The sequence below is a fragment of the Hippopotamus amphibius genome, chromosome 8 (genome assembly GCF_030028045.1).
Source record: "Hippopotamus amphibius kiboko isolate mHipAmp2 chromosome 8, mHipAmp2.hap2, whole genome shotgun sequence".
Classification (NCBI taxonomy): domain Eukaryota; kingdom Metazoa; phylum Chordata; class Mammalia; order Artiodactyla; family Hippopotamidae; genus Hippopotamus; species Hippopotamus amphibius.
Window position 1 is genome coordinate 17,225,126 of NC_080193.1, and position 12,806 is coordinate 17,237,931.

Here is a 12,806-nt window from a genome sequence, read left to right on the forward strand (position 1 = left end):
TTAGAGACTCACTTTTCGAGGACAGACTAGAAACAAGTGGACCTTTACAGAGAAGTAGGCAAGACTCGTTATAAGCAAGCATTTCAAGACTTAGCGCCACCTCTTCCCAATCCCACTCACCCCACCCAGCGGGGAAGAGCAGGGTGGATCCCAGGCCTAAGGGGGGAGTGAAGAGTTACCAATTTACCTTCCAGGCAGAGCGGAGGAGCTGTTCCAACAGCCTTGAGCCCCCATAGTCAGGTAACCACGTGCTCTCCCCTGGAGCAATCAGGTCCGTCTTATTGCCTCCGGCTGTCCCAGAGAGACACCACTGGACCCACTCTTTTATTTTTTGGCCACGCTGTGCCTTGTAGGATCTCAGTTCCCCGACTAGGGATTGAACCCGGCCATGGCAGTGAAAGCTCAGAATCCTAAACGCTAAGCCACCAGGGAACGGCTGGACCCACTCTTTTTTTTTTTAATTAATTAATTAATTAATTTGTATTTATTGGCTGCATTGGGTCTTTGTTGCTACGCGTGGGCTTTCTGTAGTTGTGGCAAGCTGGGGCTACTCTTCGTTGTGGTGCACAGGCTTTTCATTGCGGTGGCTTCTCTTGTTGCAGAGCATGGTCTGTAGGCACGAGGGCTTCAGTAGTTGCAGCATGTGGGCTCAGTAGTTGTGGTGGTGGGCTTAGTTGTTCTGTGGCATGTGGGATCTTCCAGGACTAGGGTTCAAACCCATGTCCCCTGCATTGGCAGGTGGATTCTTAACCACTGTGCCACCAGGGAAGCCCTGGACCCACACTTAATTGGAGAGTCCAAGTGGAAAATTCTGATTTTCATTAAGAGATTCGAGACACTCAAGGGCTGAGCTTCTCAGGCACAAAGAATCTACCCCTCCTTTAGAAAAAATATAGATTCCTTTCTATATATAAAACATCTCAAATATGACACAGCATCTAAATCCAACTACTGTATTATAAGGAAAATAGCTGGCATTTGAGTACCTTCTACATCAAGCACTGCTCTGGATATATGACCTTATTTGAGCCTCATCCTGACTTACAAATGAGGAAACTGAGGCAAAGAGAATTTAAGTAACTTGCTCCAAGTTACACAGCTAGTAAAATCAGGATTTGAACCCAGGTAGCCCAGATGCAAAGCATGTGCTCTTAACCACTAAATGATTGTTTCCTCTGTTTCTAGCTAAAATCTTCAATTAATTGAGGGAACGATCAGGTGTCAAGAAAAAAAAAAAGAGAGAGAGAACTCATTACGAAGTAATATTTGCCAGAATACAAAAGGGACTCCAACTCACCAAGATCATATGCTATATAAATATATAATTTCCTTTAAAATAAGGCCATTTTATATTTATTGTTTTGCAACTAAACTTGTTATTTAACTTAATATACAGCAACATCTCTTCATGTCAAAACCTCTTTTAACAACTGTGGAGTTTATCAACATACTTAACCAGTTCCCTCAAGATCTTTAAGTGTCTGCCAGATTGTCACTCTTATGAAAAAAATGCCGCACCGTTTGGAACAACACGTGTAATAGCAATTATTATACTAACGTCGTCTTCCTTTTGTCATGCATTCCCCCCCCCACCCCCACCCCGGGAAGTCTCATTTTCCTCAGACCTACTTTTTTCAGGCACTACCGGGGATGTACCCATGGGAAAAAAAGAAGAAAAAAAAACACAGACAACATCCCTGCTCTCTGGAGCTTCTATTCAGGGAATAGGGAGGCGGGGGAAGCAACAGATAATAAACACGTCATAATCAAGATACTTTGAGATAGCATTAAGCATCATGAAGACATTGACAGGGTGACGTAATAGTGACAAGGTGGGGGGTGGTGACTTTTAAGTTGGGTCGTCAGGGAAAGACTCACACAGAAGGTGACACTTGAGTCAAGTTTCTGATTTTCCCTGCACTGATTCAATTGCATCATCCTCCACCCCTGTACTCAAGTGGGCATCTCTACAGGAGCGGGAGAACGTGGCGGGATGATCAGAGCACCTATCACTCAGGGGTGGGATGGGCAACCTGGCCTGGGAGAGCCTGGGTCTCTATGCCCTCCCTGCTGCAAAATCAGCAGTTACCTCCATCCTCTATCTCAGTCATGGACACGTGAACACGTCCTAAACTAGCCAGCAGACTTTCCACCCTGAGAAGCAAATGCAGATTCAGAAAGAGAGAGTGAACTATCTGAGAAAATTACTCTGATTGCCAGTGTGGATAGATGTCTTCAAGTGGCTGCTAGGAACAGAATGTGCTTGGTGGTACAGTTAAAAGAGATACAGCAGTGCTCAACCACTTCTTCCCTTGATTTCTAGCAAATTGGATCCCCCAGAAAGCTTCAGGAGAGAGAAAATGTGGTCTGAAAATCACAGCCACTTCTCCCCTGCGAATGTGCCCTAGTGCCTACTCTCCCACCATCAACCCCTCCTCCAAGCCACATTAAGATCTCTGTCAGAAAAGAAGTTTGTGTTGTTCATAGTTCAGCTGTATTCAGTTCTTCTATACAAGGCACCTGGAAAGCTGCTAAAGAGCCCCGTTTCGTTGCATCTTCACTCTGATCATCCTCTGACTTAGCTAACATTCCCCCATTTGACAGATGAGGACACTGAGGCTCAGAGAAGATAAATATTACACAAAATCTCACATCTAGGAAGCAGCAGGGCAGGCGGAGGGCTCAAACAACTCATCCACCCAATTCTTAAACCCACTGTTAACAACCCAGATACACCCATTTTCCTGGTTCTGATGCTCAGAGAGACTGGCCTGAGGTCATACAGACAATAAATTAGAGGCATCAATTAGGTCACGTAAATTAAGCTGCCATGACAACCCCCAAATCCCAGCAGCTTAGTGCAACACAAGTTCATTTCTCGCTCACCCTTTACATGTCATCCACGCGGGACTCTGCTCACCACAGTCACCCAAGGACCCAGGCTGATAGGAGCTCCACCTCATCACAAGCTTCCCCGGCAATGCAGCAGAAAAGGGAATCTGACTTGAGCACTACTGGCCCTTAAAGCATCCACCCTACAGGCCACATGTCACTTTCATTCATGTATATTTGAACAAAGTCAGAGGTACACCCAACCTCAAGGAGCCAGGAAGACCTGGGACTCCAGTGGGTGAAGGGCACTGACTGTCCCTCCAGCCATGGGAAGGAACACGAGCTTGCTTGCCCTCCTCGGACAAGGTGTGTGTAGTCAGCCCACTGTGGCTGACAATGCTCTGGTTATTTCTTTTTCTCCCCCTATTGATCCTTCTTTTTGGTTTATTTGCTACTGAAAATGAAACATCAGAGAGACTGATTCTGTCTAACCAGGCCCTTTCTTTATCAACGGCTTTGCAAGAGCGATGCTCAGGGCTTTTTAAGCTCCCTAGGAAGCTCGCTGCGTTTTTAGCTCATTTAACCTGCTGCCTGAAGTCGCAATAGATTTTGGGTCATCTTGGAAGTCTGCATGAACGAAAAACCTCCATCTTCCCGATTGGGTCTGAATATTTAAGATTTTGAAAGCTTGGCCGGTACCAGATTTAATTTTAAAGGGGAAAGAGGGATGGCTTTTGAACTTCAAGAAGAAGGCTGGAGGCGCAGCAGGGGCTGCATTAGCAAAGGGAAAAAGCGAGAAAAGCCCTGTGGTCTTGAAAGGAATGCTCCAAAGCGGAAACGCTGAAGCTTCCAGTTGGTGAGCCTTAAATCAGACTTCAAAAGCGCCGCTAGTTTAAATATTGTTTATAGGACTGAAGCATTGCTGCTCCTTCCTCTGGCTGGATTTTAAGTATTCCCTAATTTGATTACTCGGGGGAGAGGCAGGCAGAACCAGCATTAAATGAGCTTCACTGTTAATTATTCAGAGGGCTTTTTATTGTGTCATCAAACATAAAGTCTTACAAAAAGCTTGGAGGCACATTCTCACCCCACCCTCCCAGCCCGACTTTCACCTTGTCGTCTGTGTGCATTTCTCCGTGTGCGGTTGTGAGCTGGTAGATGCCCAGCAAGGGCTCTGTCGATGAAGAGCACACACATCCCCCTCCCCATCTGGGGTGGTAAAAGCCCTTGATTCTGCTACTCAGACCCCCATGCCATAAGAAGCCAGTCTTAAGTAAGGTTTATCTTGATCACCTTTGCCTCCTATCTCAGCATCACCCCTTCCCCCCGCCCCCCCCCCCACCAGCACTGGGCAGCCCAGCTAAGTCTAGACCCCCACTGGTGCCTCCCCCCATCAAACTGGTCTGTCCGTCTCATTCCCTCAGGTCCCTCTTCTACGCTGGGTGACAGCCAGCCAAATGATGTGAAGGCTCCCAGCCATCTAACGTCCCTTCTGCAGAGAAAAAGGAGATACAGAGATGGATGGATGGATGGATATGGATGGACAGACGGTCGGACGGACGGACGGATGGAGAGATCAATAGACCAATTAATCAGTCAATACATAGATAGGTAGTGGTCATTGAGAGAGTGTACACTGAGTCTTCCAGCTTGCTTATCAACAGGGAATTTGACAGCAAAATCTGACACGAACCAAAGTGATTTGGTGGCACACCTTGACTTGAAGCTATTTATAGTCTTTATCTCACCTAGTGTAAATATTCATATATATCACTGCAGAAATATTAGTGTGTTTGATGATAAGACCCCATTGGAAGGATCAGTTTACCATATCATATACGTGCAGCATATTTCCATTCCAAAATGCCAAAATTCTGAATTTGGCAACACATCTGGTGCCACGGGTTTCAGATAAAGGGTTATAAGTATGTCACCATCCAAACCTGTTGGGGCTTCAGTCTCATACCCAGAAAGTTCCAGGTTCTGTGGGACCTGAAGTTTATTTCATTGGAGAGAGGAGTGCTTTAGTGAGGGTCATCTGGGTGAGTGACTTAGGACCCCAAGTTTGTTTTCTCATCTGTAAAATAGGATGATAGATGACTACATTACAAGGTTTTGTTGAGATGATTCAGAGAGAATGCACAGAAGTGTCTTGCATGTAGAATTGTATAGAACTTTCACTCAATAAACTCCAAACTGGTGATTTTCATTGTGCAACCCACCCCTAAAGCTCCCCCCCCGCAAACACTCCCAGTAATTCTCTCTTTGTGTTACTCAGAAGTGTCCCTGATGGTGGGACCCTTAGGCACCAGAGCAGGCAGAGATTCAGAAATGAACATGCTTTTCAATTCACCCCCAAGGGGAACCGCAGAGCTGCCCTGGAGTCTACGAGAGGACCCAAGTCCAAAATGCCAGTAGATGTGGAATGTGTATAAATACACTCCACCTCCCTGAGTCCCTACCCAGTAAGCAAGCTCTCCTAACCTCGATTCCCACTCGCGAGACCCGGCTACGGAGAACTTTCCCTTCCATCACTTCCTGAGTATAGGAGGGGAAAAAAAATCACAGCAGAGAACAGCCACCATCCATCATCCATTTATTGCATTTCTTAAACGTGCTTGTAATAAACTGAGGCTCTAGAAATGGAAAACTCATTAAGCTGTTTCTCACTCAGGGACCCAGGTGGAAGCAAGAACACAATAAAAAAAATCAATAAGGACAAGTCCATGGGACAGAGGTGGGAGCACTTCGTCACGGCGCCGAAGGTAACCGTCAGCACGCGGCCCTCCCGTCTGGCTACCAGCCCCAACCTGGCTGGGAGGCGTTTTTGCCAGCCTTCTCTCTGATGGGATTTTTTTTTTTTCTAGTTGAATCTCTGAGTGAAGGGAAGTCAGAACCTCATGCTGCTGGATGGTTTTTGTATATTTTAATTAAAATGGTTATCTGGGGATTGTAGAAGAAATGCCATTTGGCCGGACACCACCTCACGGAGGAGGGGAGGGGTGGCCGAGGAACTGCCTAATAAGATGTCACCGGAAGGAAATGGATTCACCTCGCTCTATACTTTTAATCAATAACAGTCATTTCTCTCTCTCTCTCTCCTTTTTTTTTTTTTTAACTCAGCCAGAGAATAAGAAGCGAGTGATTGAACAGACAGGGTTTTCTACAAACCAGAACGTGTGTCTGGTATTAAGAGAAAATCAAGAGGTCTATTCTTTTCACTCAAAACTATTCCTAACCCCGCACACTCCCAAAGTCACCCGCTTAACAAACCAGCACCATAATAATGACAGTGGCAAGAGAAGAGAGCTAAAGGCAGTCCAGAGAACACACAACGAGATGGTTGCTGAACCTGTGCCCCTACCCACGACATGGATGTAATGCTGGTGTCTGCCCACTTCTCAACATTCGTAAAGATCCCAGGAAACAATACGCAATCTCACTTGGAAAATGTTAAAACGCTGAGCATTATTGTGGGTTATATAATTTTTAGAAGCCACTCTTTAACCGAATTACAATGGGCCAGGTTCTCTGCTAAGGAACCTCTTTAGGTATACTAGCCAGTCCTGTCCTCCTAATAACCCCATGGGGCTCTATTCTCATTTCCAGGTAGGAGAGCAGAAAGTTAGGGCTCAAAGAGGGTAAGTGATTTGCATGAGGCCACACCACTGGGCAATGGCAGAGCTAAGAGTTAATCCTGGGTCTGTTTAGTAAACCCTGTTTATGAAGCACTGAGCTCTTCAAAAGGATGTTCTCCCTGGTATCGTGTTTGTCATTGCCCCTCCTGAAGTTTCACCGTTTGCTTGCGCTTTCATTAGGGCACTCCTAAATCTGAGAAGTGGAGCCTTTGTTTTTATCACAGAAAGTTGCTATGGAGATACCGTGTGCATCTGTCTTCAGAGATGTACAGAAAAAGCAGGAGCACAAACCTTTAAAAAAACATCCTTCAGGAATATTCACAACTACAGTTGGAGGAGGGGAGAGTGAGGCACTGCACTTGAACTCTCACTGAACTGAATTCCGCCCCCTCCCAGGGCGAGTTTGTTGATCAAACTCAGTGGTTCACTGCAGTGTGGTCCACTCTGAGGGTGGGGAAGCACTGAATTAGGGGTCAGGAGACCTAGTTTAGCCTCTGTGACTCAGCTCACTGTATGGCATTGGAGAACTTCTTTCCTCTCTCCTGACCTCAGTTCTCCACCTGTAAAATAAGGACTTTGAAATAGAGGCTCCAGTCACCTCCCACAGCAACTGATATTCTTCTGTATGTGTCAAGCTTGTCAGTGCCAAGGCAGTGATCATTAAGAGCCGGGAAAATTGCATAAATGAAAAACTCAGGCTGGGTAACACAGTAGGGAGTGGTGGGGTCTGTGGCAAACAGGAATTCTCCTGCACAGATAAAGGGACGAACCTCTGCTTAGCTGTACTCATTTTGCCATGTGAAAATGCGACCCAGGGCTTATCATTTTCAAGAGAGACCAGTGACCTCCGTTCTTATGTAAAGATATCCCCAGTTTGTAGAACTGGGAGCAACTAAACATGTCTCCCCATCGGCCACCAGTTTGAAACCCCTGCCTCTAAGAAAGTATAAGGAATCATGCAGGGAAGTCTTTTCCTTTGTTGCCAAAAAGCAGTCCCTACTGAGGTGGAACACAGCAGCCGATTAATACCACTCCTGAGTGAAATACGAAACATAGAGAAGACGCATTTAGGGATTTAAGTCAATTCAGGGAGAGTCAGTTCAATAAAGGGCAAGCAGGATGCTGAAACTGCCTGTCACTTCTCCCCCTCACATTTTATTTTTCTGCCACTCTCAATTAATCAGAAGTGTCAGCCCTTCACTTTGGATTTCCTGGCTGTGGCTGTTAATTGAATTTTAATTAATGGCAGCTTTAGGAGCACAAGATGAAATCCTAATGCAGGGAAGATGCCTGCAGAACTCTGAGTATGGAAAGCTCTTCCGAGATATCCCAGCCCATCCTCCGTGTTGTACAGATGAGGGGACGGAAGCAGGGGAGAGTGATTTGCGCAAGGCCAGTCCCCTGATTCTGAGTCCCGTGCTCATTGCAACATTCGAGGCTGCCCCAGTGACACAATCTGTCCAGCCTTCAAAGAATGGCATTGATGTAAAACGTCTGGTTTCCAGAGTCAGGAATTCATGTCGTGACTTCTACAGGTATTATCCCTGAGCACTGACATTCTCGCTCCCCAGGCAGGCAGGGAGCAGAGGGGCTCTCTGTCAGTCTGACAAGCTCTTGCCCAGCTGCAATGCCAGGACAAAGGGGACACTGCATCAAGCTCCTAATTTATCAAAGGGGAGAACATGCCAACTTTGAGCATTTGCCTTTTCTTTATCACAGTCATTTTGTAACTCACATGCTCCCTTGGAGATCCAGTTAAACCCAGTTCGAACTCCAGTTTCTCAGGGCATCACATTCTGAAGCATTCCATCACTTCTGAAGCATTCCATCACATATTCCATCACTGAGTATGTTGGGGGAGGTGGCGATCACAGGGAGACCTCACATCTTCAGCCCCACAACCTTCTCCCACCTCTCTTCCCCCACCGTCTCCTTGCCCTGTGCAACCGAGAAATCCCTCTCCTCTTCTGGAGCAGAGAGGTTCCATCTACACTCAGGGCCCCATGAGGTGGCCAGTCAAAAACTTACTTCTGATCACACATGGTGGACTCCCTGAGGTGAGCCCCGCTGAAAACAATTCTCTCCACCCTGTTAGATACTTATTAAATGTCGTGTGGTCTTCAGTGCTGCTGCTTCTTATCTTCTTCTCTAGGGTATCACACACTGTGAGTTTCAGCCAAAGAAGACCTCGGACTGCCCTCGAAGGGCTTTCATTTCAAATATTCTCAAATGAAATCGCTTCTGTTTTAATGGCGTGTGAACTATAGCCAAGACCCACTTGAGCCCTTACCCTGGAGCAGCTGAGTACGTTAGGGCAGGTTAGGAAGCCTAAGACTTGAATCATCAATGAAGTGAAGACATAACCCCACACAGTACATTCTGAAGTGACAGCAAGAGGGTGTGTGCACGTACATATACACAGACACACAGACACAGACACACACACACACACACACACCTGTAACCAGTCCACTCTGACTCTTTCCTTCCAAAAATCCACATTCCTCTCACAGGCCTTTCCCTCCTTACCCCCTTTTACCTCTTAGGACTTGTCATCTAGGTCTTCCCACCCACCTCCATCAGGGCTCCTCCCCCCTCCCCCCAAGAGTGCCACCTATGAGACAAATTTGCCCCCCAACTCCACCTCCTGACTGTCAAGCCTAGAATTCTCTCCATCTTATATTCTTCAGAAAACCCCCAGTGAACATAAATCTTTATCCTTTGAGTCCCAGGTGTCATTTGGTGAACAAGAGGTTGAAACAAAGAACTGGGGATCAAAACCATGATGCAGCTAAAGAAAGTAGACCCGTCCTCCCCCAGTTTAAAAATCAACTCTGATGGTTATTACAAAGAAAAGTCAAAAACGGTTCTGGCCCGTGGCAGCATCACTGGAATCCATGTTTGACTTCCTGTGCTGACTACTTGGGCAACCGTGGCACTCACTGAGTGTGAGTCCCATCAAACTCACTTCCAACAATACACACGCATAAATGATCTCGGCTTGTGACAGAAGGTCTCTCCCGACCCAGCATACATCTCATGGTGTTTGGAAAGAGCCAAAAGGAATTCACCTTCAGAGCCAGGTTTTCATTTTTTTTCTTTCCTACTATCCTCCTTTCCCCTCTTCCTCCCTTCCTCCCTTCTTCCTTTGCTCCTTTTCTTCCTTCCTTCTTTCTAAAATCCCTCTTTCTTTTCTCTTTCCTTCAGACCAAGAAATTCAAAATTCCCGTAGCACACGTCACGAGCCGCAAACCCAGCCGGCGAGGCTCCACCCTCAGTCTGTCTCGGACAAGCGGGGGGTCATCCCCCCAGAGCAGCATGGTCTCCGTGAACCCGGGCTCAGATGAGCCCCAGAGTGTGGTCACCCAGGCAACAGGCAGCAAGGAGGTTGAGGACAATGAATCGTCTTCGACCAAGCCTGAAGAAGATGCCCCTGTCCATGTCAGTAAGTCCTACCTTAGATCTGACCAATCTGCCCTGACTCTGCCTTGAAGCCAGACATCAGGAGCCCCTCATGCTCCACCTTCACCCTCAGCCACATACAGGAGACACATGGGTCCCCAGCGCTATTCAATTTCCATGGACCACTTTGCTTTTCCCCAGTGGAGATCAGAAATATACTCTAACTTAGGTTACTCTGAACCATTTCTACTTGGGAGACAGACAATGGTCATTGCTGTCTTTGCTCCTTTTAAAAATTTTAATGGTATAGTTTACTTAGCCCAATTGATAAAATATTGTCATTTCAACATGTAATCATATAAAAAAGTATTGATATTTTATATTTTTTCACACTGTGTTTTTGAAATTCAATGCCTACTTTTTTAACAGCTTTATTGGGGTATAATTTGCATACCACAAAATTCACTAGTTTTAAGTGTACAATTCAATTATTTTTTTTTTGTAAATTTATAGAGTTGTAGAGCCAACACCACCATCTAATTTTAGAACATTTCAATCAACCCAAAAGAGAGCCTCATGTCCAATGGCAGTTCCTCTCCTTTCCCACCACAAATCTACTTTCTGTCTCTGGAAATTTGCCTTTTCTGGATATTTTATATAAGGAAGTTGTATCACTCTGTGACCCCCCACTCTGAAATCAGCCTTTTCAGTGGTTCACAATTTGGGGGATGCAGGTTCTTTAGAAAATATGTTGAAAACTATAGGCCTCTCTTTAGGAAAAAAATTCAAGTATACACATGTACACATTTTTTGCACACTCTTTTAGGGGGACCCTGTGGACCTCCACCAGATAGAATTGTAACTGGATCCCATAAGTCATGTAAAAAATTCATTTTCAGAACTTTCTGGCTTGGGCTTGTATAGTAAAAGGAGACAGGAGAAGAAAGGATTTATGCAGGAGGAAGGTAGAAGGAAGAAAGAGAAAGGGGCATGAAAGAGGCAGGCTCACTGCAGAACTGGTGACTCTGGTGTGTGAACCACCTTCTCTGCCTTATTCCCACGTGCTGTGTCCCCTCAAGTGCTACCCAAGCTGAGTCCTGCCTGCTCAGCCAGTGTTCTTTCACACAATCTAGAATGCCCATAGCAACCGGTGCTGGACCAGGTTAAGTACAGATTCAGGGAGGTTGGAAAAAAGTTCAGGGTAGACCAGAAAGTCTGACTGGGGCCCTGATCATCAAAGCTAGAAATGGTCAAATGTGCAAAAGTTCAGTAAGTGGTCAGGACTCAGAGTAATGGTGGCCAATAAGAAAATTTTCCACTATCGCCTGTGTTAACAGGAGACCAAGAAAGGCTCTAAGCCCTGAAAAGCTGTTTGCTGAGCAGAAGTATTACCGCAGATGGAGAGGAACTAAGATAAACCATCACCAGATGTGTGACTCTTATGGATTTCTTGAACCTTCTTTCATTCAAAATGTATTTGTTGAGCAGCTACTATGTGTCTGGAACTGCCCAGACTGACAGTACCTGCCCTCCCCAAGCTTATATTTTAGAAGGAAAAAGCAGACATAAACAAGAAAGCCATAAACAGCAAGACAATTGCAGATAATACATGATCAGCAGATGGTAAAACAAGACTCAGGCTATAGAGAGAGAGAGAGACTATTGGTGAGAATGGAGCTAGGTTAGACAGGGTGACCAAGGAAAGCCTCTCTCAGCTCTGACATTTGAGTTTCTGAAGACATGAAGCCGGGGAGGGATACAGGGGTCAGAGCATGTGTGGCCTTTGTAGAGCAAGGTAAGGACTTCAGAATTCTTGCAAGTGCAAGAGGAAGTCTCTGGAAGGTTGTAAGTGTAGGAGTAACAAGACTGATTTTCTCTTCAAAGGTCTGTGTGTAGTTACCAATGTTGAGGCCTCATCATGTCTTTTAACTCTAAAAATCTTGCTTTCAAGTAAGACGAGCAGAGAAGAGTCCCCAGCTTCAAGAAGTGTCTCAGTCCCAGAACTCACATATGGTTCTCTCACTGGCAACCTGAGAGCTGAAGAAAGGAGGGACCAGAGGGGAAGGAGACTTTGCAGTGAGGGGAGGGGTGAACAGTGCCATCTCTCCAAGCACCTGAGACACCGCAGACCCTTCCCCGATGGCCACCCTTCTCCCAGTCTAACCCCTGGTCCAGATTTCATCACCTCTCATCAAGACGACAGCAGCAGCCTCCTAATTAGCCTCCTTGCTTCTTGTCTTACCCTCACTTGCCTACAGATTCCTGTCCACATTGAACCAGAAGGAACTTTCTAAATTAAAAACTTGATGTAGTGCTTCCCAGCTTAACATCTTTCAGCGACCTCCCCTCCACACATTGCCTCTAAGGTGCTGCATCTGATCTTGTCCCAAGCAGCCTATAGTGGGCTCAGTTCTTTCCACATCACACCTTATATGAGGTGCTCCAGCCTCACCAAAAAACTCTCTCTTCCTAAACAATGCACCTTCCTTCATGTGCTCCTCTGTCTGTGGTGTCCTTTCACCTCCAACCTTTCAGTCTGAGGGACTCCTATTCAACCTTCCAGACACAGCTCACATATTCCCTCCCCTGTCAAGTTTTTCCTGACTTCCCTGAATTTCTTCTCTCAATTGTCTTAGTATTTTTTAATTACTTGTATTAAGTACTTAATTTTAATTTATAACTGCATCTCTCTGAGTCAGGTAGGAACTTCTTTTGGCCAGGTACAGAGACCTGAAAAATAGTAGCTTAAAAAAGATAAAATTTTATTTTTTTTACATGTTAGAGAGAGGGTGGCTCCAAAAGATCATCAGGGATCCTCTTTTCTTCTGTCTTTCTTCTCCACCACAGATCACTTCATGGTCCACAATGGCTGCTGGAATGCCAGTCATCAGAGCCACATTGCAGGAGGGAAAGCAGAAGGAAGTAGGTGAAATA

General features: G+C 45.8%; 1 protein-coding gene across 1 annotated transcript in view; it reads left to right on the forward strand.

Annotated features, from left to right (window-relative positions):
* The window catches only part of CCDC60 (coiled-coil domain containing 60), a 173,036-nt gene that overhangs the window by 142,460 nt on the left and 17,770 nt on the right, over positions 1-12,806 (forward strand). Inside the window, exons 6-7 of the mRNA XM_057746447.1 lie at positions 5,507-5,597; positions 9,678-9,915. Coding sequence (XP_057602430.1) covers positions 5,507-5,597; positions 9,678-9,915 — 329 coding nt within the window. The remainder of the gene's footprint in view (positions 1-5,506; positions 5,598-9,677; positions 9,916-12,806) is intronic.